Source organism: Panicum virgatum, unplaced genomic scaffold (genome assembly GCF_016808335.1).
Source record: "Panicum virgatum strain AP13 unplaced genomic scaffold, P.virgatum_v5 scaffold_183, whole genome shotgun sequence".
Lineage (NCBI taxonomy): Eukaryota > Viridiplantae > Streptophyta > Magnoliopsida > Poales > Poaceae > Panicum > Panicum virgatum.
The window spans coordinates 482,384-509,678 of NW_024376262.1; the positions used below are offsets into that span (position 1 = coordinate 482,384).

At 46.1% G+C, this 27,295-nt stretch overlaps 4 protein-coding genes, 3 non-coding genes and 1 pseudogene across 7 annotated transcripts; 6 read left to right on the forward strand and 2 right to left on the reverse strand.

The window, feature by feature from the left end:
- Nucleotides 1-3,628: 3,628 nt before the first annotated feature.
- On the reverse strand, nt 3,629-8,627 carry LOC120693813 (NADH dehydrogenase [ubiquinone] iron-sulfur protein 2). Its single transcript, XM_039977031.1, has 3 exons — nt 6,874-8,627; nt 5,635-5,878; nt 3,629-3,942 (listed from the first exon to the last, which is right to left on the reverse strand). Exons 1-3 carry the CDS (start codon nt 7,324-7,326, stop codon nt 3,680-3,682), a joined length of 960 nt encoding a protein of 319 aa, XP_039832965.1. The 5' UTR covers nt 7,327-8,627; the 3' UTR covers nt 3,629-3,679.
- On the forward strand, nt 8,051-8,719 carry LOC120693814 (annotated as a pseudogene).
- Nucleotides 8,720-10,972: 2,253 nt separating this feature from the next.
- Nucleotides 10,973-11,059, reverse strand: TRNAS-UGA. Its single transcript has one exon. It is a non-coding gene; the product is annotated as a tRNA-Ser (tRNA).
- Nucleotides 11,060-18,330: 7,271 nt separating this feature from the next.
- On the forward strand, nt 18,331-18,417 carry TRNAS-GGA. Its single transcript has one exon. It is a non-coding gene; the product is annotated as a tRNA-Ser (tRNA).
- A 557-nt stretch (nt 18,418-18,974) lies between these two features.
- Nucleotides 18,975-22,083, forward strand: LOC120693862 (NADH dehydrogenase [ubiquinone] iron-sulfur protein 3). Its single transcript, XM_039977080.1, has one exon. The coding sequence runs from the start codon at nt 21,446-21,448 to the stop codon at nt 22,016-22,018; it is 573 nt and encodes a 190-aa protein (XP_039833014.1). The 5' UTR covers nt 18,975-21,445; the 3' UTR covers nt 22,019-22,083.
- TRNAF-GAA lies at nt 19,124-19,196 on the forward strand. The gene has a single exon. It is a non-coding gene; the product is annotated as a tRNA-Phe (tRNA).
- A 644-nt stretch (nt 22,084-22,727) lies between the features above and the next one.
- Nucleotides 22,728-23,975, forward strand: LOC120693864 (transcription factor bHLH96-like). Its single transcript, XM_039977081.1, has 2 exons — nt 22,728-23,286; nt 23,446-23,975. Exons 1-2 carry the CDS (start codon nt 22,792-22,794, stop codon nt 23,914-23,916), a joined length of 966 nt encoding a protein of 321 aa, XP_039833015.1. The 5' UTR covers nt 22,728-22,791; the 3' UTR covers nt 23,917-23,975.
- Nucleotides 23,976-26,038: 2,063 nt separating this feature from the next.
- Nucleotides 26,039-27,211, forward strand: LOC120693859 (blue copper protein-like). The gene is made up of 2 exons (XM_039977078.1): nt 26,039-26,353; nt 26,498-27,211. The coding sequence occupies exons 1-2, from the start codon at nt 26,185-26,187 to the stop codon at nt 26,950-26,952; spliced, it is 624 nt and encodes a 207-aa protein (XP_039833012.1). The 5' UTR covers nt 26,039-26,184; the 3' UTR covers nt 26,953-27,211.
- Nucleotides 27,212-27,295: the final 84 nt, after the last annotated feature.

Sequence of the window (27,295 nt, forward strand, 5' to 3'; positions counted from 1 at the left end):
TGAAAAATGAAAGCACGATTCTCTATAGGGATATGTACATAAGAGAGAGACCAACTCGGTATCCGTGTAACAATTTCTGTTCTGGGGTTTACATATCTATTTGAAATTGATAATTGAGAAATCATTTTCTATTTTTTATAATTGATACTGATTAGCCGTAAATCAATTTGATTTTGTTATGCCATTAAGGAAACACTATTGGGGATACAATACCCATTTTAGAATTAGAACCGTTCACTACTAACAAATAATAACAAATAATATAGTTAATGGTTCCAATTTGTCCTAAATTTGTCAGTCTGTGACTGGAAATCCTTTCTCTTTGAAATAGAAAGAGAAGGTATTTAAGCAGTGTGTGTTTTGAGATACAATCAATCGAAGAGAATAAAACTGGGTCCAATAAAAAACAGGAATGAATTTATTAAAAGGAATTGGAAAGGGATAAGTACAAAGGGATTCGACTGGGTCGGCCTTCTATATTACCTAGATGCCCGTTACAATATTCCTTTAGGAGAATAGCCAACTTTCGCTTCTAAAGTTCCTTCTTTTTTTCTTTTTTCCTCAATAGAACTTTTCACATATTATGTCATTTGCACCTTGGATTTTCCTCTATCGCTCCAGGACTCTTGTTTAGCTTGTTAGAGGGAATGATCAGCCCGGGGAGAAGGGTTTTTTCCTTCCAACGATGAAGGTGCCTTAAACCGAATGAATATCTCAAGCACTCGAGTAAGCAGTGGTTCATAGCGTCTTTGAATGAAATTAGTTGGGTAATTGATTCAACTGGTACAAAGAAGAGCCATCAAAAAGAAAGTCCAGGTGGGAGTGAAATCTTCGAACATGATATTTTCTTACCCTAGACTATCCACTGCTTATCTTGATTATCAATACACCCTTTTTGAAACTCTTCCTTGCTTTCCTATGAAACAACTAAAACACCTAAAAGCTTACTACTTCTACCTAGTTGCTTACCCGTGAGCTGAGCCTATCTTGACTGACTTATCACACAACCACATGCTTATTCCTATTCAAACACATATACCGGTAAACCTATTTCTTGCATTACTTAGTAGCTAGCTTTGGTAGCCCTGATCTATGTCTAAAAAACATATGCCTATTCTTGGTCACGACCAGCTAAAGATCACTGGCCATAATGTGCTTTTTTTCCTCGGATTCATTGGAACCCTCCTCGCAAAAAAGGTTCCTGTAAAGCAAACTAAGAGCGGGGAAGGAACTAGGGCGGGCATAAGCTCACCAATTAGGATGCGTGATTGATTTCTTTAATAGATATGAAATGAAGATGCCTTGAATGAACCCAAGCAAGCCGAAATCTAATACTAAAAGTATGAAGTGGACATCTATGGTTTAATTGGAAACATCTCTTTTCCGTCTATAAGGTGATGAGGGTTGAAGCACAACAACTTATCATGAGTAGTGTCATAAGGTTATTTATGACTATAAACTTCTCATCCCTATATTTATATGGAGCAGTGGCTACTTTCGTAGCATCTCCTCAACCTATATTATAGGTTCATGCCGCTCGCTTACTTATGCTTCCGCTCTATCCAAGTAAAAGCTATACTTTATTAGAAATGAAATTGAGTATCCGGTAAATCATTCCATCAAGCCAGTAAGCTAACCTTTTATGACCCACGGCAGCAATCCTACCTTTCCAAGCCTTTCTATAAAATCCTTGATCGAGTAGTGAAAGCATTTGATCCATCAGATCAGTGCTTTATCTTCTACTTAATAGGTTCAAGACCTAAATAAAGGAATGAAAACAGCTGCAAGATCCGCTTACTTCTTTCTCTTAGTCAGCTCTATCTCATATTGTCTACGAGCTCTCGTAGTATCTCACAGCAGTATCGAATAATGAAAAGAAGGAAAGCTCTATTGAATAAGCCAAGGATAGAGAGAGGCCCCTTAAAGAACTATTTGAGAAAAGGAATATATCTCCAGGTTATTCATTCAATCCTAATTTTCAATCTCGTGAATTCAATAAAAAGAACTCAAGGCTGCGACATCCACTTTAAGACTAGTTAAAAAGAAAAGGTTCCACCCTTGTAGTTAGACAACCGATATGCGACATCATACTTAGTATGGGAGTTGCCGCTGATCTGCGACATCAATAGATAAGCATGGTATGCGAATATGTGTTGTTGATCTCTGCATCGCGATGCTACTTTCGTAGGGGAGAGCAGTCAGTCCCCACCAAGGTGAGTATAAGGGCTTTTGGGGGGGGGGGGGGGGGGGGGTAATTTCGCTTCGTTCATCTTCAAGTGCCGACAGTTTCTATTCCCGAGTGTGAAAAGCCAGTACTGGATAGACGGTTTAGATACGTCACTGAGTGCCCCATGGGTCATCTTGTTTCCTATTTATTGGAAGCTACATAAAGCATCCCTATATTAAGATGAAGTAAGAAAGCATCAGTCCTCTTTCTTTCTTTCTTCTAAGAAAGAATGTAGCTCGCTCTTTCAACCCGGGGCCCCCTCTGGGGAACGAGGCATCGACCCCATTTCCTTTTGATCGTATTACGCTTGACTCGCTGCAAAACATTTCGCTTTCTGCGCTCGCTCGTACGTGGTTTACACTCCTTGCCTTTCATCTGACTTTTCCATCGGGCAATTGTTTGTTTTCAACTGGATTGGATTCCGAACCAAGAAAGATAGGCAACTTTCACTTGAAAGAAAGGAGCTTCAGAACTCTTGTATTCCACCGAATAAGAATAAGAGCAAGAAGGGGCTTGTGAAGGGACCGGCACCAGAAAGTAGATCATATGGCCTTTCTTTCGCAAAAAAAAAAAAGAAAGTAAAGCCCCGGCCCAAGAAATGCAGCAAAGCAAGTCGTCTTTGGTTTGGAGCGAAATTCCCGGATGTATAGGCTTGATCGAGTGCCTTACCTGAAATCGACGATCTAAAGTGGGTTCTTTAGCTTGCTCCGACAGAGGTCTCCTTCTCCCTTAGCAGCGAGACCAGTCCCTACCTCTTTTCAATCAATCTTTCATACCGTATGCCTTTTCTACGCCTAAAACAAGTTCATGTCTCTCCTCTCTGAAAAGTAAGTCGGACCTTATTGAAAAGTAGTACGCTTTCTTTCGTGGTGTTCAGGATCCCGTGCTTTGTAGTTCACGCATGGCTTTCTCTAACGAAGCTAATGCCGAATTAAAGACCTTAAACGGAAAGACACAGGAGGTGGCGAAAAACAAAAAAAGAGAAAGAGCTTACAAACTTCTCTGAACCCGGTAGCCAGCGGAGCCCTTATTCATGGGTTAGGGACTAGCATTGAACAAAGTTGGTGACAGCCGAAGAAAAAGTGAAAGGGCAAGTAAATAATCTAAACATGCGGGTAAGCAGCAAAAAAAGAATAAAAGTAACGCGCCCTACCTGTTAGTAAAGTAAGGCCTTCCAGAGCCTATCTAACACAGACATACACGCGGATGAGGGCACTGAAATAAATGGATGTCGATCCGGTACTGAAATTGCATAGAAAAAAAAGAAAGAAGTTCATACTTGATGAAACGCACATCATCCAATGAATGATCCAGAGAAAAGACAGAGAGATATTGACTTTTTTCACATCTGTAACTACATTTTCACATTTTTTTCTTTTATATGTAGAAGTGAATAGCGCAGCTGTTTTGGCTCGCAATAAAGCAAGGGTCCTGATCGAGCAAGACTACGTCCTATCTATCTACCTCTCCAAACACAATATCTTGAGTACCTATGATGGTGACTACATCTGCTGGCATGTGATGTTTGGACATAGAATCGAGTCCTTGTGAATGGGCAAAGCCAGGTGCTCTTATTTTACAACGGTAGGGACGATTACTCCCATTACTGACAAGAAAGACACCAAATTCACCTTTAGGTGCTTCAACTGCGGTATAGGTAGAAGGAGCTGGTACGGAAAAACCTTCTGTATAAAGTTCGAAATGGTGAATTGAGGTAGAGTAGACCGATGATCCGGTAGTCATTTGGCCGGCTATGGAAAGAAAAAGCTTGCATCTGCTCCCCCTAAACTATAACTGGTCCCATCTCTCTCCAAACCTAACGTGGTAGTTTCCCATCATAAGGCTTTCCATCTATAGATTGATTGAGCCATTACCCACCAAGGATCCCATTCGTTCAGAACTCAGTTGACTGCTTCTATAGATAAGGCGGAACGTCCTTAGTTCAGCATTATAGCACATAGTCTCCGACGCTACTACAGCGCTTCGCTAACTCGAAGCGCCTCGCTATGAGAATGACGCTTCGCTAACGCTCGGCTAAGTCGTCGAACCCTCGCGCTGACCATTCGCTTTCTCAGTAGCGAAAGTGCTTCTCTTTGCCCCTTAACTTAATCTTAATAAAGTATTTTGAAAAGAAAGAGATTCTTGGTTTTATTGCTCCCGCTTCCTCATCTGCGCTCGTCAAGCCAACTTTGCATTTTGGGAGGTGAAAGAGGAAGCGGACATTTCGAAATGACAGCATCGAAGATATCTATATACACAGGAACGCTTATTCCGGACTGCGTTCCGGAAAAAGTAGCCTACTTGACAGAAAGGGCGGGCACTCTCGGCTCGGAGGTAGGCACTCTCGTCTTTCAACCCCACCGTCACTTTGAATTTAGTGGGGCACTGTTTACTTACAGCCTCTACGAGTTGCAAGTGAATGGGGCCGGTGCGTGTGAACGGAAGGGTTCATCAAGCCATTTTAACCCCTAAACAAAATAGGAAGAGGGGTACTTGACTAATAGGGGGCAATTGCATCGCACCTGACTATGAGGGACCTCTTGATACCTTATGTTCACTTCCTAACTAGTAGACGGTTTCCTGTCGCGGAAGCCTTTTCCCAGTGCGCGGAGCCCCAACGAGGAAGGTGTTAGTGCTTTCTCATGGGGTCAATAATGCTAATCCCTCTTTTTGTGCCGGGAAGAAGATAAGAAAAGGCGAAGCCTTCTCTTGGTTTCCCAACCTGTTGCTTCTAAAGGCTGCCCTCTCTCGGCTGGATTTTGGTCCAGCCTACTACGAGGATCCCGTATCCCGTACATCGTCTTTCTCCCTCCTGGGTTCCCGTGGTTCCTATGCCGCCGCGTTTCCCGGTCCTTTTCTTTTAGTGCTTCGACCCGAAGCGATAGCTTGACGCGTTTTCCGTGGATAAGATGGTAGCGCTCCAGCTCACTAAAGAATGGGACGGCAGTGGTCCGCCGGCAAGCTCGTTCTGATCTTGGACGCAGTACATTGGAATCCTGAAGCACCACCACGAACGCTACCGCGCGTGCGCCTGCGGTGCGGTAAGGCACCACCCTGTTGTGCCAGCAGCCAACTCCGGCGTGTCAGCTTAGTTATCCTCATCAAGCCACAACCTTGATGTCTAGCTTCCCAACTGGTAGACGGTTCCCTTTCCCCCGGATCAATGAAGAAGGGAGAAGTCAGTTGATTCTTCCGAAGAACCGGAAGCGAAGCGCTATGCCGGGGCGAGGGGACGGGAAAAGAAACTGCTCCGAAGAAAGATATTGGGGTTCCTAATGCTTCTCCACGCCCAACGAGATGCGCCAACCTCGGGATGCTTTACTCCTAACCCCACGACGGTTCCGAGACGGAGCTTAACCTGAGTCTCGGTTAAGAACGGCGATGATCTACGTTTCACACGGCGCACGATTCCATGGATAGTTTCATTCGAGATCGTGATGGAGGACATAGCTTACGATCATCGGCTTTGATCATGCCACTAGGCATTTGATTAGGACATTGCACAATGATCCGAACACTTTGTCGCATCTCTTCGATACGAATACAGTAACGATCATAGCGATCTCCTCTGGTACCTACTGGTACGTCAAGATCCGATTGGTCATGAACATCGTAAGGTGCTGCTCTTCGCGAATCCCAGCATACCCCAGGTTGGGATGGGTAGGCCCACCACTTCACTTTTTCACTTTCACTTAGGCCCGGGCCAAGTCAGTGGGGGGACCCTGTCGGGCTCCTTCCCCCCCAAAACAAACTGTACGTGGGAGTTTCCCTTCATACGGCTCGAATCATTCTCAGATGCCCCGAGAGGCATCTTTCCTTATGATCTGGTGGTTCAGCAAACGAGCACCGGCCGCAACAGCAAGGAACTATGACCAATAGAGTCAGACACAGAGCGTCATACTTCTTTATCTTGTGATGGTTGAGGAGTTTCTTTCTCAGAGGGTGCGGGACGCTTGCGGAGTCCGTACCTTCCGTACCACCACAGGTCGTTCTTGGGCAGATCCCGCTCCTAAACATAAGGGAGGGATAGGGGGAAAGGGGCCGGGCCTATCATATAAATAGGGTTGTAGAAAGACCACGTATTTTCATTCGACGTTCCGGGGCGCCCGATTCGATCAACGAATTTGGCGAGCTGATCTGCTTTGATCCAGGAGAAAGCCCAGTCAGCCACCTTTTCGGTGCAGGTCACGTGACCTACAGCTCGGCCTTCGCTTTTTGAGACTTCCTCTACCCACATCTCTATGTGCCCGCAGCACTTTCATATGGAGAAAGATGGGCTTACCATGTTCCATCAATAGCACCTAACCTATGCCGATTTTGGCGGACCGTGCTCCACCCCGGTGAACTCATGCGGTTCCGACGTGCCCAGAGGCCAGAGGCGAATCCGTTCACGGTCCTACGGACCAACACCATTCGAAGGTTGATGGCCCGCCCCGCCTAGAATAGGAATCTTTGACTGGGCTTACACACATTCGCTCACTTACGCTGTCCCCCCTCAGCTCACCCTAGCCCCGGGTACGTCGTCTCCAAGGCTTCACACAAAATCTTCACTGACAACATATGCATGCTTTTGTAGGGTCGGGCAGAACCGTTGTTTCCTGATGGGAACTTCCCCCATATTGCTATCAATGTCTTCATGTCGCACGACCTCTTAACATTACACCACTGAATCCCCAATCCTTTGCTTGCTGTGCAGTGACAGTACCAATATCCACTAATCGTTGTTTCCAGATACGGTTGCCGGTTGACATCTCTTCTAATTCGTCGATACGAGAAGCAAATTGTTGTGTGGAGGAATCAATATCTCGACATAAGCCAAGAGGCAGATCTTGTGCCACTCCACCAGGTCGTATGAAACTGGCATGCATCCTGGCTCCCGGGACTCTTTCATAGAATTCCAACAATTTCTCCCGCTCCTCAAAAGCCCAAAGGAACGGAGTTGATGCTCCCACATCCATAGCATGAGTAGTTGAAGCAAGTGAATGATTTGAAATTCGAGTTATTTCACAGAATAACACTCGTATATATTGAGCTCGTAATGGTACCTCACAATTCAAAAGTCTCTCTACGGCTGAAGAATGAGCGTGTTCTTGGGCCATCGTAGAAACATAGATAGGGTCAACGACGGAACGAACAACGAAACTTTACGACAGCTTTTTCGTACACGTTCACTTGCATCACATACACAAGTGCTCTCTGAACCGTGCAATAAGGTCACCCATAACACGGCTCTCCCACTGGAGTTACCTTAGCCCCGGGCCATGCTATTCCATGATATTGGAAAAATGGCAGCCTAACTACTTATTATCATCGTCTTGAAAGCTGGGCGCCTTTTGAATATGAGTGGGGCTCCTAGTCTAGGCGGCGCCTTCGTGGAGCCAAACCGAAGGAAGAGCAAAAGGGCGAGGCCACACCCGGCTTCGAATAGGAGGGGGGCTTAGCTCAGGATCCCGCCTGCTTGCAGAAATGAATGGATCAGAAAGGGGGCTGGGTTCTATTTCCGGGCCGGGCAGGAGGTGAAGGCCAGAAGAAGAAGAGAAGTGCGCCTTCCCGGTAAGGAAGAGGATAAAAAGGTGCTGTCATCTATCTCGACCTGTTTCCCGAGGCGTTGGAAATGAAGACCGGCTCAGAGAATCACTGGCGTGCTTTCTCTCCCCCATCGTTTCGCCAACAAAGAAGTCATCCTTGACTTGACGATTGACCATTCCATCCCTACCGAGCCGCCTCTTCGAAGTATTTACCTCTGCCTTGATTTTTGTAGAACATCCCCTCAAATAAAAAAGAAAAAATAAAGAACCTCGTCTGTGATTTAATCGGCCCTAAGGGAGTTTACTCGACCCATTCTCCAGTCTCCCGCACTGCTCAAGTGTGCGACTCCGTATGAGGACCTCCTTCCCTTTTGCTCTGCCCACTCTCCGTTCACACGGTTATCAAAGCGGAGGAAGGGTGGGCAGCAGGTACCACGAGCCCTCTGTCCCACACATCTATCAAGAAGCAAGTGTAGTTCACCGGTTCCACCGAATGCTCCTATCTCTCGGCAAAGATCGTGTGAGTGTGCAGTTATGCTTCGGATGCTTCGCCATGGAATAGATCGACTCAGTTCCCCTTCTTTTCCGGTGCACTCGCTTTATATCTCCGACACACAAGGAAGGACGCGGTGGGAAGAAAGCTGCCCTAGCCTCTGTCCGGTCGATCATTCCGCTGGCATCTTGCATTCACGCCTCCGTTTGACTGCCGCTCGGGAATGTAATTGTAGATACGTGAGTCTTAGTGGGTCGTTGGCTCCACCTCTTATCTCCTTCTACGACATGCTGTAGTCGTCGCCATATTCAATATGTCACTTAGTCATATCTGCCTCGCAGCGGGTCAGCACCCCCAAAAGAAAGGGAGGGAGGACTTCATTCAGTGACTCCGCGATCGCCCTCTGAACGATCAAAATAAGGTAAAGCTTGAAGATAAGTTTTGTACTCGATTAATTTCTCAGTCCCTCTAGTCGGGTGGGCGCCGGCCGGCCGGATCCCCCTGAAAACCGTACGTGCGGGTCTCCCCGCATGCGGCTCACGCCATTTGAGGTGGCCCAGCCCAGCATTCATTCACAAATCCTGTAGTGAAATTGAGACTGCTCGACCAGCAAGAGGATGCGCGTTAGCGCAACGGCTTTCGCGCTCAATCCCTTGCTTGTTCGGAAGCTAATTCGCGTGTAGGCAGCGCTGTCTGTCTACCGTTGACTGTATCTATTCATTGATACATTGGCTCGCTCCCCCCCTCTTTTTCCAAGAATGAATGAGCTGCTCGGACCTTCCATTTCCGTCAAATGACCCGGCTTCCCCTGGCTCTTCCACCGTCCGGGCTCCCTTTCCTCCCTATGCTCCCCCGGCGCAGGCCCACCACGCTTCGCGCCTGCGGCGTTTTCGCCAGACGGTCTTTGCCAGTAGTGCCATCCTCCCCGCAGGCTGTCTGTATGGGTGGGTTGTCCCTTGCTGCTACGTTCTGTTAGGTGCTATGAATTACAGGAAATTAAGTGGTTGACTTGGACAGCAGGCGGGTTACACGTTCCACTGTGCCGAGATGTGAGGTGCAGGTGGTGATGATCACCCCGGGGTATGCGCTAGCGCCCTTGACGGGCACTCCAGGACCCGCCTACGCTCGTGAAAACCCAGGTCGGTCCTCCGACCAGATGTGTGGATAACGAGGCCACCTTCACAACCTTCTCCCTTCTATCTTTATCCAAAGTCAGGTAGAGCGGTTCGCTTGAGTTGCTCAACCGTCCCTTTGCCCGGTGCTCATGACGCGCTACGGAACCTCCACCGTGCTAGCGGCATAGGAGCCTACTCAGCGTCAGCGGCTTCGTGCCGCACTGGAGTGATCCAATATGTGGTTCCGCACGTTCCACCACTTCTCCGTTCATTTCCAATACTGATCGTGAAACACCATGAGCAGCAGGATGTTGAGGTCCGGAATTCGAAGTGAAATTCTTGATTTGCCCGTTCCTAGTCGTCATGGGAAAGAAATAAGAAAGAAATAAGAAAGAGATTATTCCCCTAGAGCTTGTCCAGTACCACCAGTACTCAAAATGCATCTCCGCGCGTCTACCTGGCGCTTTTATTAGCCGCCTTGCATGCAAGCGAAGCGCTATTGGCGGCAATTAATAGCTCACTGAGCGATGATTGATGCAGTCAGTCAGTGCCCTCGATTATTCCTGATAGAAGGATCATGGCGCCCCGGAAGCATTCCATCCAGCAGCAGCATCTCCTTCAACCACGCGAGGACAAAACTGATGTTAGCTACATTCGAGCGTTCACCGCACAGAGGCGATCTCGAACACTACCTATGATAATAAATCCAAAGGAAAGGAAAGGTCGATAAAATGATTCAATCTGACTTTATTGGTATTCTGGATTGAGTAAAAAAGGGATATATGAAGTTCAAGGCCTTGCCAAAACCGTCATGGCCCTATTATGTATAGGCCGTACTAAGCCAATAGCGAATAACAAACTCTTTCCTGCTCCCTCGACCTTAATTCACTCCCATCCTGCCAAGCCTCAGCTGCCAACGCATTGTATCTAAGCACACTGTGGCAAATTGATACAAGTAGCTAAAGATCTCGCATCCGACATCTCCGGCCGAACGGTTAGGCAACACTAGGGCGCCTGGGTCAAAATTCCGTTTACCAAACAAGATGTCGAGAGGCGAACTCTGTAATTCCCCTCCTGCAAAAGTGATAGCGGCTGTAGCATCCGTGCGGAAGAGGGTAAGCTTTCGGCGACACCTTTTTCAGATTGGAAAGGATGAATACTTGTGTTGGGTCCAGCAGACCAGGATAGCCTCAGATCAAAACCTAAATGTGCCAGGGGTTGATCATAGAAGCCAGGGCAATAAGTATTCAGGAATTTGAGCGCTTATGTAGCTAATAACTCTGCCACCTGAATACTTGATTCATTAAGGTCGTCACCCTATACCCGGAAGTCTCTATCGTTTTCTTTGTCTGTTAAGCTTCACAGGGTTAGGACTCCTTAAATCAAACAGCAATCGCTGTTTATCAACCACTCACGGCGACACCGAGATCTTCGACTTAGCTCCCACAGGTCATCCACCCGGGGCGGAAGATAACGAAAGGGAGACAAAGTCCTAACTAAATCAACACACAATAACCTAAACCTTCTACCCATTCCATCCATCATATCCGTCGAGTCGAGGAGATTCGTTCTTATCTATAGATAAGGCAAGAGAGAACTTATGCCCTCGCGGATGGAGAGGGATTCGAACCCCCGGTATCCCTATCAATACTTCGGTTTTCAAGACCGACTCTTTCAACCGCTCAGACATCCATCCCTGCGCTCGCCCGCCCTATCTATCTGCGCGCTGGCAGGTAGGGGCAACTCTATGTGATTCGCTACGCTTACTTGCGGCCCACCCCGTAAGCGGACTCTATTGCCTAGCGGTTAGCGGCACTTTTCCGGTAGTACGAATCGCTACGCTTCGCTTCTTTCTATATGATAATATGCACCGTCGGTTGCTGCGCTCCCTGCGGGTAATAGCAAGAGAGTGAAGAACGAACGATCCTCAGTCAGCAGTGAATGAGTCCGACTCGAGTTCGTGAGTCAAAGGCGTGGCAAGAGAGCGAGTTCGACTTATTTTTCTATTCAATTGTTGCTTTCACAATCAATCACTAACCGCATTCTTGCAATTCATGTGCGGTTGGCATCTATTTTCTATTTTTCAAGAGTTGACTCGTCGGGCATGCTTGGCCTTCTTGTCGCCTTCCTTTGTTCCTCTTCCTTCTGCGCAGATACTTTTGATCCACTCCTTTCCTATACCGCGCCCTCTGCCCCTTACGGTCGATACCCAGAAAGTAGTTTCCTTGGGAGAAGAGGTAGTTCACAAACCGGTACTAAATAAGGCAAAATGTGCTAATCTCAAAGTGACAATTCCAGCAGTTTACCTCGGCTGTTATGGCATATCCCCTCAGGATATCACATATATCACTGTTCGAAATATCAGAGTTGTGCACGCAGAGATCCTCGCGTTTAGTAGGCTTTATCTTGCCTAACAACCAACTGTCAAACAGTTGTTTCATGAAAAATCATGGCAAAGCAGCGTGAATTCAGAATAAGCATCGTCGCATTAATCAGAATCTTCAAAAGCAAGCAAGCCCATTATAAGTAAGAAAGTTCGAGGAAAGGTTAACACAAGCAAGTTGGACTGACTTTTAAGTAGACAGACTTATTGATTGGAAGATGAGAATTCCACGAATTGGTAATTGATAGAATGGCCGGCCTACTTACTGACTCTTTGACAGACTGAAAGAAGTGTCTTGTACTACTCTTTCTTGTTGCGCAGTACGTACTTCTTGGAGGATAGATGAGCACTAGTCATACCACCTGGATGGAAGGATTAGTAAGAGTACCTGGAATTGAACATATTCTAGCCTTACATTGAACATCAGAGAGAAGTGAGCATTGCTCATAAGTAAGTGAGTGGGCATTGCTCATAAGTAAGTGAGTGGGCATACTTAAGAAATACCATTTTGATAAGCAAGGCATTGCAAACAAATAGGTAGAGCAGAGAGCTGACCTAAGGAGCGAGCTTGTTGTAGTTGGTCTAAAGGGGGAAATAAAGGACTGTCCCGCTACTACTTCCTTCTTTTCCATTCCATTGGTTATATATTTCTATTCTTTTCACTATTGTTATTCCCTATTTCCTTAACTGATCTTGAGTTGTACCGAAACAACAGAAATATGGTCTCTCATAAATTGATTTCTTTCATCACTGTTCTTAAATCAATCCGTGTCAGGTACAGAGCCAATCTTCACATCCCATAGGTAAAACAAGTCGCTTTATGGGCTCCTCGTGAAACTACAACCTTTCTGAAGCCCTAGTCAAAACAAAAAGTTGTGCCTCAATTGGTAAGAGGAGTAAACACCTCTTCTTTGGCCGTTCAAAACATCGAATTGGTTGGCTCGCTCAACCTCTCGAACCGGGACAAAACTTCCCTGCGTTGCATTCACCGCCTAGCCTCGTCCAACATGACTGTAAGGCACGTTTTGCATGCCTTAAAAGTGTACCCCCTCGGGGGAAAAGTGCGAGAAATCGCATTGATGACTAATAAAGTAGGGTTTGAACTCGTGTGGGTTCGCCCACCTTCAAGACAGGAAACTATAGACAGGTACCTGAGGTGCCCTGCTGAGAGAAGAATTTGTCAACAATCAAGCACTTGAGCTTGCAAGAATAAATATATGATGTCTATGCTATTATTGGGATAAAATGAATAAAAAAAGCAGCAGAATACGAGAAGGATTTCTTTTCTTAAAGGGTGTATACATTAGAGTGTACCTGCTTGGTAGGCATGAAATCACTGACAAAGAGTTGCCTAGCTCCGATGAAATTGCAAGCATAATTTGGAATTTCATAGAAGCGGGCATAGCTAGGGGTGAACCACGAGAAGTTAGAGCAAGAGCTCTGGGTAGGTATCGTAAACATCCTGAGTGTATCACGGCATTGAAGCAGAAGAAACAGAAATGTTTTCCTTTCATTGTAGCCGATATAGAGACTGTTATACTAAATAATGTGCTTGTACCTTATGCTGCGGGGCTCTTAGTGGTGAATCCGGGGGATGATGTGGCTGCCATGGATGATCAAATAGAGACATATTTTTGTGAAGATTACAATTTGATAATACCTTCCCTTGAAGAAAGGAGTACTAAAATGTTGGTAGATTTTATAGAGCGTATAGCCTGGGATCTACTCACAAGGGCGTTAAAACTGTTTACTTTTCGAATTTCTCACGATTCGATGGTATTCTCTTAATGAAGTTTTTAGCCAGTCATATGGTCGAGTACACTATCAAACCGCTGATGAGGAACAAGAAGCTTTACCAGTTATCAATTTATAGGAAAAAAAGGGGGAATAATAAATTGGTGTTCCATCTACGAGATTCATACACTCAACTCCCTAATAGTCTAGAAACATTGGCTAAGACTTTATGTCCGCACTTAGGTTCAAAAGGCTCAATAGCACATGACGAAGTTCAAGTGTCTTCTCTTCAGGAAAATAGAGCACAATTGTTGGATTATATGGAGCTGGATATCAGTCTTTTAGGAGGAGTGCTTTTATTCTATTTCCCGAGGCACTCTTCAACGATTGAGTCCCGAGGCACTCTTCAACCACTCTTAGTGCTATCGTCAGGGTCACCAGCCTACTGTACCCTTCTTTCTTATTCTGGCTTTGTCTAGCTTAAACAGAAGAGGCTTGGTTAGCTTCCTTCCTTTCTATCAGGTGCTGTTCTTTGCTACCAACAATTCATGTTGTACGCGGTGAAGTAAATAGTGCACTTGCGGCAAAAAATTATACAATGGCGGGAAAAGTTGGCAACTTCAGCAGCTACAAGTGTGCTCCTATTGGCGTTGAAACGCAAACTTATTTAGGAAAGCTAGTTGTCTGTCTAGAAAATAAGTTGCAAGATGTATCGATCTAGTCAGAAAAATCAATGCATTCTTCAAAACTATACATATTAAACGTGTTTTCTCTTCATAGGTCAAGTGGATTAGGGTTTTTGGCTCGGACTTCGCGACATTCACCGAGGTTCAAGAAATGCTCATATCAATGGATAAAACATTTTACTATATTGAGGGAATTTTTCTCAGGGGGTTGAAGGGGGGCTTTTTCTGAATGGGCGGTCTTCATTCAACGCCTCCTCGATGTTGTACTCTGATGTACAGTAGCAAGAGTGATATATAGGGAGGGCCTGAACTTTGGCTGACTGACCAGGTGGCTTTAAGCATCGGGTTCATCCCAACCCACGCGTGTTTATTGTGCGCCCATTCCCTTTGTCATCCACATTAGCCATTGGATCTGAGATCTGTGGATCGTATTAATCAAAGTTATTTTCTCATTAAGCATCAAAGTGTAAAGGGAGCGCATTTACTTTATAAAAGAGTTTATGAGAACCATCCGACTCCCTAAGGAAATGAGTATACGTTTCCAACCCTCCAACCCTTTTTGAACCTTCTATAGGAGTGGGAGGATGATGAGCTTATTAGGGAAGAAAGCACTGGTGATGTACAAACAAGCTGAAGCAAAGTGGGGTAACAGATTCAGTCCACTGGAAAGGGAGAGAGGTGCTGAGACAGGGATGAGTGCTCTGGCAACCCCGTATGAGTATACTGGTCAGAGGGGGATCTACTAGTCCTAGATCTTGCGTTTAACTATCCTTCGGGGCCAGTGCTATCAGATTCCACTAAATTGACTAGTGAAAAAACCCGTACTAGACTCCAACTACTAGTACCTGATCAGTAGGTGTTGGTTTCGGACTAAAGTACCGAATAAAACAGAAAATGACACCCTCACCTTCTTATCTCGACAAATGCTCGAAACTCGCGACTGCATGCCCTAAGATGTAGACACCCTCAAGATGCTCTCTCAACCAGCCATGAATCTCGACAAGGGAGACAAAGGATCGACTCGCCCCCGTATCAATCAGTGTGTAAGTAGGACACCCAAATATTAGAAGCGTACCCGCTATCAGATAAGGCAGGATCCTCATGGTCGGCTACGTGCTGCACTTCAACGTATTCCTGGTCTGCTACATCCTCCATAACCTTCACAGCCTTTACTCTAGCCTTCTGCTGAGTCCCAGTCCTACCACCTCCCCTCTTTTCAGTCGGAGTACCACGACCACGTGACTGGGCTTTCCCCCACGACCAGCACCTACCACCGTCGAGCTACCCGTCCCGCGACCAGTACCACCGAAGCTACGACCAGAAACACCTACTCCATTACCTCCTCCACTAACCTCTGACAAAGGGAATGTACGCTTTCCAACCTAGATATCTGCAGGCTTTCCTCATTAGAAAGAATAGATAGCCCTGTGCCTTTAGCATAACTATCAATTTTTTTACCATTTGCTACAGTCACAACCATTGGATTAGTTTTCACTAATTTACACTTAATCCCATCAATCACCACTGGGTTGATAAAGCTGTGGGTGCTCCCACTGTCTAACAGTGCAAAGATAGCTTTATTAGCTACTACTTCCCCTTTCAATTTCATTGTAGAAAGATTAGGATTAGATGAGGTTGCACACATGGACACAATGGCCTCATCAGCTTCAACTTCTTCTACTTGCACTGTATTCACATCCACACCCTCTACAACTGGTTCACTACTGTCACATACCTCAACTATGAAGTGGTACTGTCTACTAGCTCTATAATGACTTTCCGGTAGCATAGACCCTAAAGTAGTTACCGTTCACTTGATTTTATTCTTCTACTTGTGGAGTCCAAGATTATCTATTACCTACTGTTTTCATATTCTACTTAGTTAGTTCTAATGATCTGGTCTTCTCACCGGACAGAGTCACATGCTTAGTATGAAAGTCTTACGGTACAAGGAAGAAGTCAAGTCAACCACACATCAAGTTCAAGTCCAGTCGATTTCAATGAACAAATGGAGTTGGCGATGCCTAAGCCTTGCTTATCTGAAGCAGAGTAGTATAAGAACTTGGCTCTGTCTGTCATCCCTCTTCGAACTTTCTGTCAAATCAAGCAATTCAAAAGCAAGTGTCTTACAAATAGAGTAGTGAATCGGGTACATCTGCGCTAGGGTCAATCTTCTTGAGCCTTGAGTCATTCTACTACTATCGGGAAGGAGAAGGGTAAATAAGTTTTGGAGCTTGGCGCTTGGGAATTCATTGTAGAAGAAAGTCAATGACAAAGTACTCTACGAAACTCCGTGAACCTAACTCAATTCTGAATAATGAAGAAGAACCACTTTATTGACTCCAGCCGACTGAGACAGTCAAAGCGTAAACTCATGGGGAAGTAAACTTCTACTACTAGAGAAAAGAGGATAGCCATCTGAAACACTCTTCTTTGTTCAGTGCTTGACTTGAAACTACTGCTCTTGGGAAGCTATTCAACTATTGGTTGTTCTACACTGCTTGACCAGAGAAGGTGAGTCCTTCAGGCAGAATTGTCCCCGTCAAACTCTTATCAATATTGGCTGTCAACTAGACTATATAGCAATAGCAGGATTTTATTGTTCTTACTCATTGTCTACAGAACTGATCTTTCTCATCATAGGACATCTAGAGCATCAGAACCAAGTCATACCAACTTGAAGGAGGGATTCTTTTTACTGCACATAGGCGACGTAGCCATAGATGCTAAGCATTTCTTCTCCTATATGTCTCCAAAATAGACAACTTCTACTTGATCAGATAGAAAGCACCCGCTTCCACAACCAGCTTGCACCAGATCATCCTATCAACTAGACACAAGGAAGATTCTGACTAGGAAGTTTCATTCTACTTCTCACATGTGCACCGGACGATTGTCATTCCTCTCTATCAATCTAGTTGAAAACTTGACTTCTTGCCTATTAGGACAGAAATAGCTGAATCAGTGAAATCAGTATTTCTAAGCCCTAGTTCAATCTAGAGGCCGTCACGAAGGGATCCCTCGGGTCAACAAGCAAGGGATGAGGCTAAAGCGCATACGTTTTCTTGCTGGGTAATTATTAAGAAAGTTTTTGTGTTGTTGATTCCTATTCCTAGGTGTTGTGCTTTTTCCCCTATGCCGCCTATTGGTACTAGTGGAGTAGGATTGGCCTGTAATACAGAACCTATAGGTGGTGTAACCTTTCGCTCAATACTAAAATCTACAATTGAAGCATCTGAGGCTGCATCAATCGAGGATACACGACATAAGGAATTGTTAGTTCACCTCACCTTCCCCAAGCGTGGCGTGGGTTTCCTTTACTAATTTGGTTCTCTCTATGCGAACCCCCTCTCTTTCTCGTAAGAATGAGGTGTAGGGCTAAAAAAAAGAGACAAGAAAAAAGAGTCAAATCGCACCATCTCTAAATGCCCTTTTTTCTCCAGAGGTTGTCGGAATTATTCGAAAAAAATATTGGCTACGAAGAGGTCTTATCAAGAAAATTTCCATTTCTACGGGATCTAGGCATAATTAGCAACCCATTCTATATAGAATGATTGATTTTCATTACTTCACAAAATAACATAAAAACAAACAAATTCGATTCTTATAAATAGATCCATATGTTCTAAATGGATAAGAGAGATATGGGCTTTCCGCCCAGCTCAAATTGTCTCCTTTTCCTTCTGTTTGGACAAGGAGAGATATGAAATATTTGACTAAGATTGGATTTCATTCCACTTTCCTATTTCTCAACAACAACTTCTCTCATCAGCTATTTCGCGTTTTCAAAGTCATTAATTGTCCCATACCCTATTTTCTATTTCGATTGTATGGCGTAGCGTACGTTATGCAAACAGAATTCTAGGGTTATTATGGAATAAGAAGAATTCTTCCATTCTTTTTCTCTTTGGAGAAAAACCAAACTCAAACTTTTCGAGTTAGCGGAATTCCTAGTAAAAAAAAAAAGAATCCTGGATTCTTCCACTTAGATGAAATAGCTTAGATGAAATAGTAAGTAATAGTTCCGCTCGTATCCATGGAAATGGGAAAGGAATTATTCCAATAGAACCATGGAACCCCCGAGCGGTTGTGGTTGTACCTGTACTTGCAGGGATACGAAAACTCGCTATTCACTCAGTTTCTGGTCAATAATAAGATTATGTAGGAGAGATGGCCGAGTGGTTCAAGGCGTAGCATTGGAACTGCTATGTAGGCTTTTGTTTACCGAGGGTTCGAATCCCTCTCTTTCCGTTTCTGTTAATTCACCAACGTTACCGACCACAATGTATCAAATCAAATAGATTTCCGCAATAATACCTTTATTTGATAGAAATTCATTATTCTAAATTAATTACTTGGGTACGTAAAATACAAATGAGCAAAAAATCCAAAAATCCTTCCTACTGTAGATAGATCCATTTGTGATACATGAATGAGAAAATACGGATTAAGGCCCTTCCGCGAAAAGGGGATAAAATTCTATGAACCTTTCTTATTTTCGTTAGGTTCAAGTCTTACGAGAATAAAGAGAGAATCCCATTCTACATGTCAATACCGACAACAATGAAATTTAGAGTATTCACTAAGGTTGATCCGTCGACTTTCTAAATTGTGAGGGTTCAAGTCAAGTCCCTCTATCCCCAATAAAAAGCCCATTTCACTTCCTAACTACTGTACCAACCGCTATTTTTCATTAATGGTTCAAACAAGATTCACTATCTTTCTTATTCTACTCTTTCACAAACGGATCCGAACTTACTTCTTTGGATCTTATCCCATTCATACAAATGAACATATTATAGTATAGGCAAGTAATCCCTATTATTAAGTAAGTCATTCACAATCCATATCATTATTCTGACATTTACTAAGTCCAATTTGAGAATACTTTTTTCTTTTTTAGTCCCTTTAATTGACATAGATACAAGTACTCTACTAGGATGATGCACAAGAAATGGTCAGGATAGCTCAGTTGGTAGAGCAGAGGACTGAAAATCCTCGTGTCACCAGTTCAAATCTGGTTCCTGGCACAGAAAAAAGGATCTACCGAATAGGTATTGATACAAATTACTCGAGATGGATTGGGATACATATTATAGAATAATATAGAAGGAGTATGATTTTTGCATCTAAGTAGAGAAATCTCTAAATAGAGAGACTTCTTTTTCTTTAGGGTCAAAATCTCGGGTTCTTTTCTTTATGGTACAGAAGGAGGTGAGATTAGGTTCCCTTTTCTTCATTTTTGCATTTCTTATTCTGCTATTCCGAATATTTTTATATTCTTGCTTATCTTACTTTCCTAGTTGTTCTAAGTAATGCGCGCGGTACAAAGTTCGTGGTAGGGAACTTCTTTGAGTCATCGTATTTTTCTGTTTATACGAAGGAAATGAATATGTGATTTTCCAAATTGGAGAATCGAAATGAAGCCCTTTTTTGCTCAGTCTATCTGGACCCTTTTGTATAATAGGAATTCATTCTAATGAAAATATAGTAGGTATTCCGTTTCGTCTAGGAACAGAACGTAAAAATATTCCTTGACTTGAATAAAATCTGGAGTTGTGTTGTATAAGTGAGCATGAATTTCTTATCATTCAATGAGCATCTTGTATTTCATAGAAATTGGGGGTTATATAGTCCTTACGTAAGGGCCAGCCTATCCAACTTTCAGGCATTGGGATACGTTTAAGGCGTGGATGATTATCATAAGAGATTCCCACCATATCATAAGATTCGCGTTCTTGAAAATCGGCACTTCTCCAAATCCAGAAGACAGACGGGATTCTAGGATTATCCTTTTGGGCAAAGACTTTTATGCTGCATACTTCTTCTTTTCTATCGGTACCATACTGTATTCTCGTAAGATGATACAAGCTAGCTAAAGATCCACCAGGTGCTACGTCATAAGCACATTGGGAACGTAAATAATTGTAACCATATACATATAAAATGACAGCAATGGAATCCCAATCCCCTGCTTTTATTTGTAAAGTCTCTATTCCTCGGTGATCGAAGCCCAAAGATCTATGAACCACCTCATGTTTGACTAGCCAATTAGATAACCAACCCTGCTGCATTGTCTTGATCTCTCCCCCTTTGTATAAATATTTCACATTTCGAATGCAAGTTTGAAAGATTGCCCTGCTCTTTCTTTTTCTGCACAAAAGAGCCCTTCCTAATTCACTAATTTGTAGGAAGATACTGGACTTTTGGATTTGAAAAAAGTTTCAGAAGATATGTCTAAAGTAGACGGTGATTGATAGAGCAATTCTTGCTCGTAAGTTCCAGTATGAGTACAGCGCCGAACATAAAGCTTGTGACTGGTAGATCGATTTCTCTTTTGAGATAGAGTTCGATCCTCAACTATTTCTCGCGATATCTTCTTACGAAGTTTTGTTAGAGCATCTATAACCGCCTCCGGTTTAGGTGGACAGCCCGGCAAGTAGACATCCACAGGAATTAACTTATCGACTCCCCGAACAGTACTATAGGAATCCGTACTGAACATTCCCCCAGTAATACTACAAGCTCCCATAGCAATGACGTATTTTGATTCAGGCATTTGCTCATATAATCTCACTAAAGAAGGAGCCATTTTCATTGTTACCGTACCGGCTGTGAAAATTTGGTCCGCTTGCCTAGGACTTGATCTTCTTGGTACCAATCCATAATGATCAAAGTAGAATCGCGAGCCTGAAGCAAATTCAATGAAACAACAACAGGTACCATATAGAATAGAAGGGGCCATAAACTGGAGAGTCTTGACCAATTCGAAAGATCATTTGGTGTAGTTGAAATAACGGAATTGGAATCGGTCAAGTATAGGAAATTAATATAAGAATGAATAACTTTCTTAATGGTTTATTTTTTTGCTTTTATTTATCTTAATATTCATTCCATTCAGGCCATTCCAATGCTCGCAAGCAAGCACGAAAAAGCTTCTATTTCTAAACGGAAACGCCCAATACATCGAAACTCATTACCCATGGATAAAGCCAGTCGAGAAAAAAAAAAGAAAACAAACATGGTTTAGCGGATTCGGAATTGTAACCAAGCATCCTGGGTTCTATACCCGATTCAACACTAGAGCATGCAGCCGATCCTGGATACAGAACTATAGAAAGTGTGCAGTGAGGGATCTTTATTGGTAGCCAGTCTTTCACTTCCGCCTCTCCACTCCCATGCCTTTCTTGGTCGGACCAACCCAACCGGCGATTTCCGACAAGTCTTTCTGCTTAGAGCAAGAAGCGGAACAAAAATCAAGCTTTCTTTATTTTCATTTATGGATAACCAATCCATTTTCCAATATAGTTGGGAGATTTTACCCAAGAAATGGGTACATAAAATGAAAAGATCGGAACATGGGAATAGATCTTATACCAATACTGACTACCCATTTCCATTGTTGTGCTTTCTAAAATGGCATACCTATACAAGGGTTCAAGTTTCGATCGATATTTGCGGAGTGGATCATCCCTCTCGAAAACGAAGATTTGAAGTTGTCCATAATTTACTGAGTACTCGGTATAACTCACGCATTCGTGTACAAACAAGTGCGGACGAAGTAACACGAATATCTCCGGTAGTCAGTCTATTTCCATCAGCCGGCCGGTGGGAGCGAGAAGTATGGGATATGTCTGGTGTTTCTTCCATCAATCATCCGGATTTACGCCGTATATCAACTGATTATGGTTTCGAGGGTCATCCATTACGAAAAGACTTTCCTCTGAGTGGATATGTGGAAGTACGCTATGATGATCCAGAGAAACGTGTGGTTTCTGAACCCATTGAGATGACCCAAGAATTTCGCTATTTCGATTTTGCTAGTCCTTGGGAACAGCGTAGCGACGGATAATTCCGAATCTACATAGGTCTAGTCCAGGGGACAAATCAATAGGAAATGCTATTTGCTTCTTAAGATAAGATAAGATAAGATAAGATAAGATAAGAAGAAGAACTTTTTAGAAATGAAAGAGCGCGGCGGCTAAGAAGTCGCCGTGTAGGATGGTTTCACCCTGTGTGGTCCGGATCTCGATGGTTTCACCCCGTCAAATAGTGTGGTGTCCCGACTAGACTCTCTTGGCGACGGGTCCCACTTGGTGGCGGCTCTCTTGGTGAGCTGTGGTCTGTTTCTCACGCCCATCGGCGCGGGCCGTACCCGACGGAGCTCAACTTTTCACCAATTATGAGAAGATTATGGCATTTGAATACGCGTGATTGTGTCAAGTAAGAAGGCGCCTAAAGTCCTAAAAAACTGACGAGGACTACAAACAGAAGCTAGATTATTACTGCTAGCTAGCACCATATTACTGTAGGGCTTTTTTTTTGTCTCTTTGGATCACCGATTGACAAGAAACAACGACATTTCGATTTTACGTGCCTCCCACACACTGCAAGTCGGGAACAGTAATATGATTGTGCAGATGCAGCTTTCAGCTCTGCCCGGGAACCAAGCCTTGTTTTGGAAACCCCAGTCTCCTCTGCGCCCCCACATGACCATAGCCCTTATTCTTTAATTTATAGCCGACCGGCTTGCCTCGACGACGCCATGCCGAGAAGCTGAACAACACGCAGATCAGCTAAGCAGACTTGCATTGCTCTAGAAGTGTAGCGGCTAGAGAGAGGAGCATGGCGCTGCTCGAAGCTGTGGTGCTCCCACCAGAGCTAGATCACCCCCGCGTCCCGTGCTGCAGGTCGTGCGGCACGAGTTGCGTCCTTAGCGGCTACGGCGTCGCCGCCTCGGCCGGAGAGTTCGAGGGGATCATCGAGAGGGGCGTGGTGGTGCAGGAAGACGGAGAGCTGCCGCCCGTGGTGACGCCGCCGCCGCATGGCGGCGCCTGGGCCGGCGGCGGCGGCGGGGCGGCGACTAGCAGCTGGGTTGGCCCCGTGCCGTCGACGACGTTGGCGACGTCGTCCGCGCGGCGGCCGGTGTACCAGCCCGCGGTCACCAGGAGAAGGCCGCGGCGCCGGAGAGGGACCGTCGCCAAGGCGGCGCGGAGGAGCCCGGTGGAGGCCGAGAGCCACCGGCAGAACCACATCGCCGTGGAGCGCAACCGCCGGCGGCAGATGAACGAGTACCTCACCGCGCTGCGCTCCCTCATGCCGCCCTCCTACGCGCGACGGGTACACCGCTTGCCTGCTTCCACTGTGCAGACGTTAAATCATCCTGGACACCGTGAAACACACTGTTCGTCCATACGAGGATATGCTGCTGTCACGATCACACAAAAAAATGATTTTTTTTTGTGAGAACGGCAATGGCTGATCAGCACTTTCTGGCAGGGTGACCAGGCGTCCATCGTTGGAGGCGCCATCGACTTCGTCAAGGAGCTGGAGCACCACCTGCAATCGCTGCAGGCTCAGAGACGCCGCCACGCCGCCGCCGCCGGCCACGGCTCCGAGTGTTTCCCCGGGTTCTTCACGTTCCCTCAGTACTCCACCACCGCTGCCGCCGCCGCCGCGGCCAACGACGCCGACGACGACGCCAGCGGCGGCGGCGGCGAGGGTCGCCCCACGACGCGGCCGGCGGGCGTGGCGGCGGCGGACGTCGAGGCCGCCGTGTCGGAGGGCCACGCGACCGTGAAGGTGCTCGCCCCGCGGCGGCGGCGGATGCTGCTCCGGCTGCTGCTCGGGATGCAGCGCCACGGCCTCGCCGCGCTGCACCTCAACGCCAGCACCACGGCCGACCAGATGGTCCTGTACACCTTCACTCTAAAGGTACGCGCGCATTACATGGTCTCGTTAGAAGAATGATTACATGGCCTTCTCGACAAGAACAGATATGGCACCGATCGATCGTTGTGCTGTGCAGATCGGGGACGGGTGGCCGCTCTCGTCGGCCGGCAACGTCGCGGCCGCCGTGCATGACATCGTCGTCGCCGGCATGGGCACCGCAGAAGAACGCCCCATATATCCTGCAAATTAAGGAAATATATTGTGCTTATTTGCAGTTGGAAAACTAATTTCATGTCTTCGTTTCTTTGATTCTGCACGTAGTACCTATCTAGTGTTTCAGCTATGTTAGAAATTAGCCCTCCGCGGCGATGAGCCACCCGCTAATTTCCACGCAGCAGAACAACGATTGAATCTACCGAGACGAACTTACGTGATCATAGACGAAACCGGAGGCACGATCTTTGTTGACGAGGTTCGGCCAAAGCCTACATCTCCGGGGCATGGCTACGGACGCTCCTCCCCAATACCGCAACACAGGCCGATTTAGGATCCTGGCAGCAATGTGCCGCCTCCCTCCTGCGAGCTTATCACTATGTCGCCATGGTTACAACATCGGTTGCACTCCACGGCGATTTATGAGAAGGTCTGGATTACAGAGTTTGACACGAACTCTACCCTCTACTGCTAAATAAAACTCAATTCTATCGTAACCAAACTCGTACAAATATTCGACCCATATTCAACAAGCTAATATAATTTAGTGATGTTGAACAGTATCTTCACGCGATGTTGTGGGCCCGTTTGTTTTAACCTATGATGTCTCAAGCTCATGGCGTTGCAATAGTAAAAATTAGTCAAGCTTCTCGCCCTGTTTCTCTGTTAGCAAAGCTGTCTATTGTGTGTAACCCCTTGAGACCACTAGTGTAGCTTCCGAGCGTACAAACACAGCGGGCTCATATAGCAGCCGAGCCCAAGCAATGGGCTTCTGAATTTGGGCCCAATATTTGGAAGGAATTCCTTGGCAGAATTCCATCTTCATAATCGCTGAATCTGAATGAGAGTCTACTACCGTAGCAGCACATATGCTACTTTGACAAAGGAAAGTAACCTAGCAACAAACGCAACTGATCTACTCCTCGTACCAAACCTAGAGCAACGTACCTTCCTCGTCTCATTCATGTTAGGTGACTGACCAACCGGATCGAAGATCGACATCTACAGCTAGGTACCTTAGCTTGTTCTCCAATGCTTGCTCCTCTCTGATGTCTGATCCTCTTGGATAAGAACCACCCCCACCCAGAAGCACCGAAAATGTTGGTCTCATTGCCTTTCGGATCACCGTCCAATTAACCGATCAATCTTTTGCACGTAGCTTACCAGCAAACTTAATTCCAAGCCTGCATGCTGCACGGCCTCAAGTACACACCTTGTTCCTGCTGGATTAGCCGGTGAGATTAATGAGCCCCCAAAGACTTTGCTGCAACCTCTCACCACATTCTCTGGGAGTGGGAGGGGTCATCATTGTCCATAGAGTAGCTGGCTGCCGTTAACCCAAGCAAATGATGAGCCCTCGTCCAAGCTGCCATTCACCAAATAGTAGTACGAAGAGCTAGTAAGATCACAGATAATCTTTGATCCCAAACCCCCTAGGTACAAGGATTATTGGCCTGCACTCCTGCTAAAGTGCTAGTTGTCCAATGCAATTCTATAAAGAAACATCTGGCCTCAAATGACCTTGGACCCTTTGGAGCTAGTTAGATACTGTTAGTGACCAATGAAAGCCTCTCATGGCCAACCACAGCGCAAAGATGGCCAGTCTGGTGACAGTGCCAAGACACCAGCAGCACTCCAGCAGTTACATTGATGTCCTCGTCTTTCTTCCCCGGCCGTCGCGAGAACGAACAACAACAACGCCCTGACGCGTGTTCGCCATGAGAAAGATGTGGCAACTGAAAATGGCGGCAGGGAAGCTTTACCAACGACCATGGAGAATTCATTTTCCAAAAGGGCACTCGATCGATCGACAGGTAAACTGGTCACGGAGTAGAGTCGTTTCTAAGTCATCATCTCGAGTCCAACGACGTCTGTCTGTGCATCGGAGGAGGTCGTCGTTAGAGCTTTCTACTACTTGTTCCTGCTCCCAACCAACGCCAACGAAAGCCACCCCACCAACTCCCAGGCTCCCAGCTGCTCCGACGTACTGTCAGTGCCATGGGTATAAAAGGGCCCGTGGCTTGCGATCGGCTCTGCATCTCGCTTCGATTTCGATCTCCTGCCTCGCATTGATCTCCTAGCTGCTTGCTCGTTTCGCTCCTCTTTAATTATTTGCTCGATCGAACGACGGCAATGGCGTCCGGTGGCGCGTCGCTGGCCTTGGCCGCCCTGCTCCTCGTGGGCTGCGTCGCGGCGGCGGCGGCGACCAAGTACACCGTCGGCGACACCTCCGGCTGGACGACCACCGGCGATTACGCCACCTGGGCCAGCGGCAAGAAGTTCAAAGTCGGCGACACTCTCCGTACGTGCCATGTAACCTGAACTGCTTGCTTTTACTTATCGAATTGTTGTTCTCACTCTCTAATCTCTGTCCATTTTATTTATACCAAACAAATAAATAATGTACGTGCAAGGCAGCTGATGTGATCTGTTTGTTTCCTCTCAGAGTTCACGTACGCCGGCGGCGCGCACACGGTGGACGAGGTGAGCGCGGCGGACTACGCCGCCTGCTCCTCCAGCAACGCGCTCCGCAGCGACAGCGCCGGCTCCACCACCGTGACCCTCAAGACGGCCGGCAAGCACTACTTCATCTGCGGCGTCGCGGGCCACTGCAGCAGCGGCATGAAGCTCGTGGTGGACGTCGCCGCGGCCAAGACGTCGCCCGCCCCCGTTCCGGCGCCGGCGCCGGACGCCGCGGACACCACCCCGGACGCCACTCCCGCCACGACCACGACCCCCAAGTCGCCCTCGAGCTCCGGCGGCGCCACGGCCAAGACCCCGGTCACGGTCCTCTCGCCGCCGGCCAAGAAGTCCACCTCCGGCGCCGCCGGGCTCAGCGCCGCCGCGTGGGCCGGCGTGGGCCTGGCCGGGCTCGTGGCCGTGCACCTCGGCGCGTTCTAGGGCCCACTGCCAGGGCGGAGGCACTGCTTGCTTGTTTTATTCTCGTTTTATTTTCATATTAAATAGGATGCACGCCATCGATTCACGTATTGGTTGAGGACCTGAGAGGTTTCTTTTGATCCAGGCAACTAGTGCTTTTGCTACGCGGCGCTGGTGGCAGATAGTTGATGGATACTTGGATATTATGCTCTTGTTATCATATTCTTTTCATGCCTTTTTTATCAATATGTTTCACTTCTATTACATTTTCTACGGAAAAGTAGTGCTCCAAATTCCGTGTTAGAGCTGCATCGATCTCCAATTGTAGCTTCATCTGCGGCGTCGCCAGCCACTGCTGTCTGCA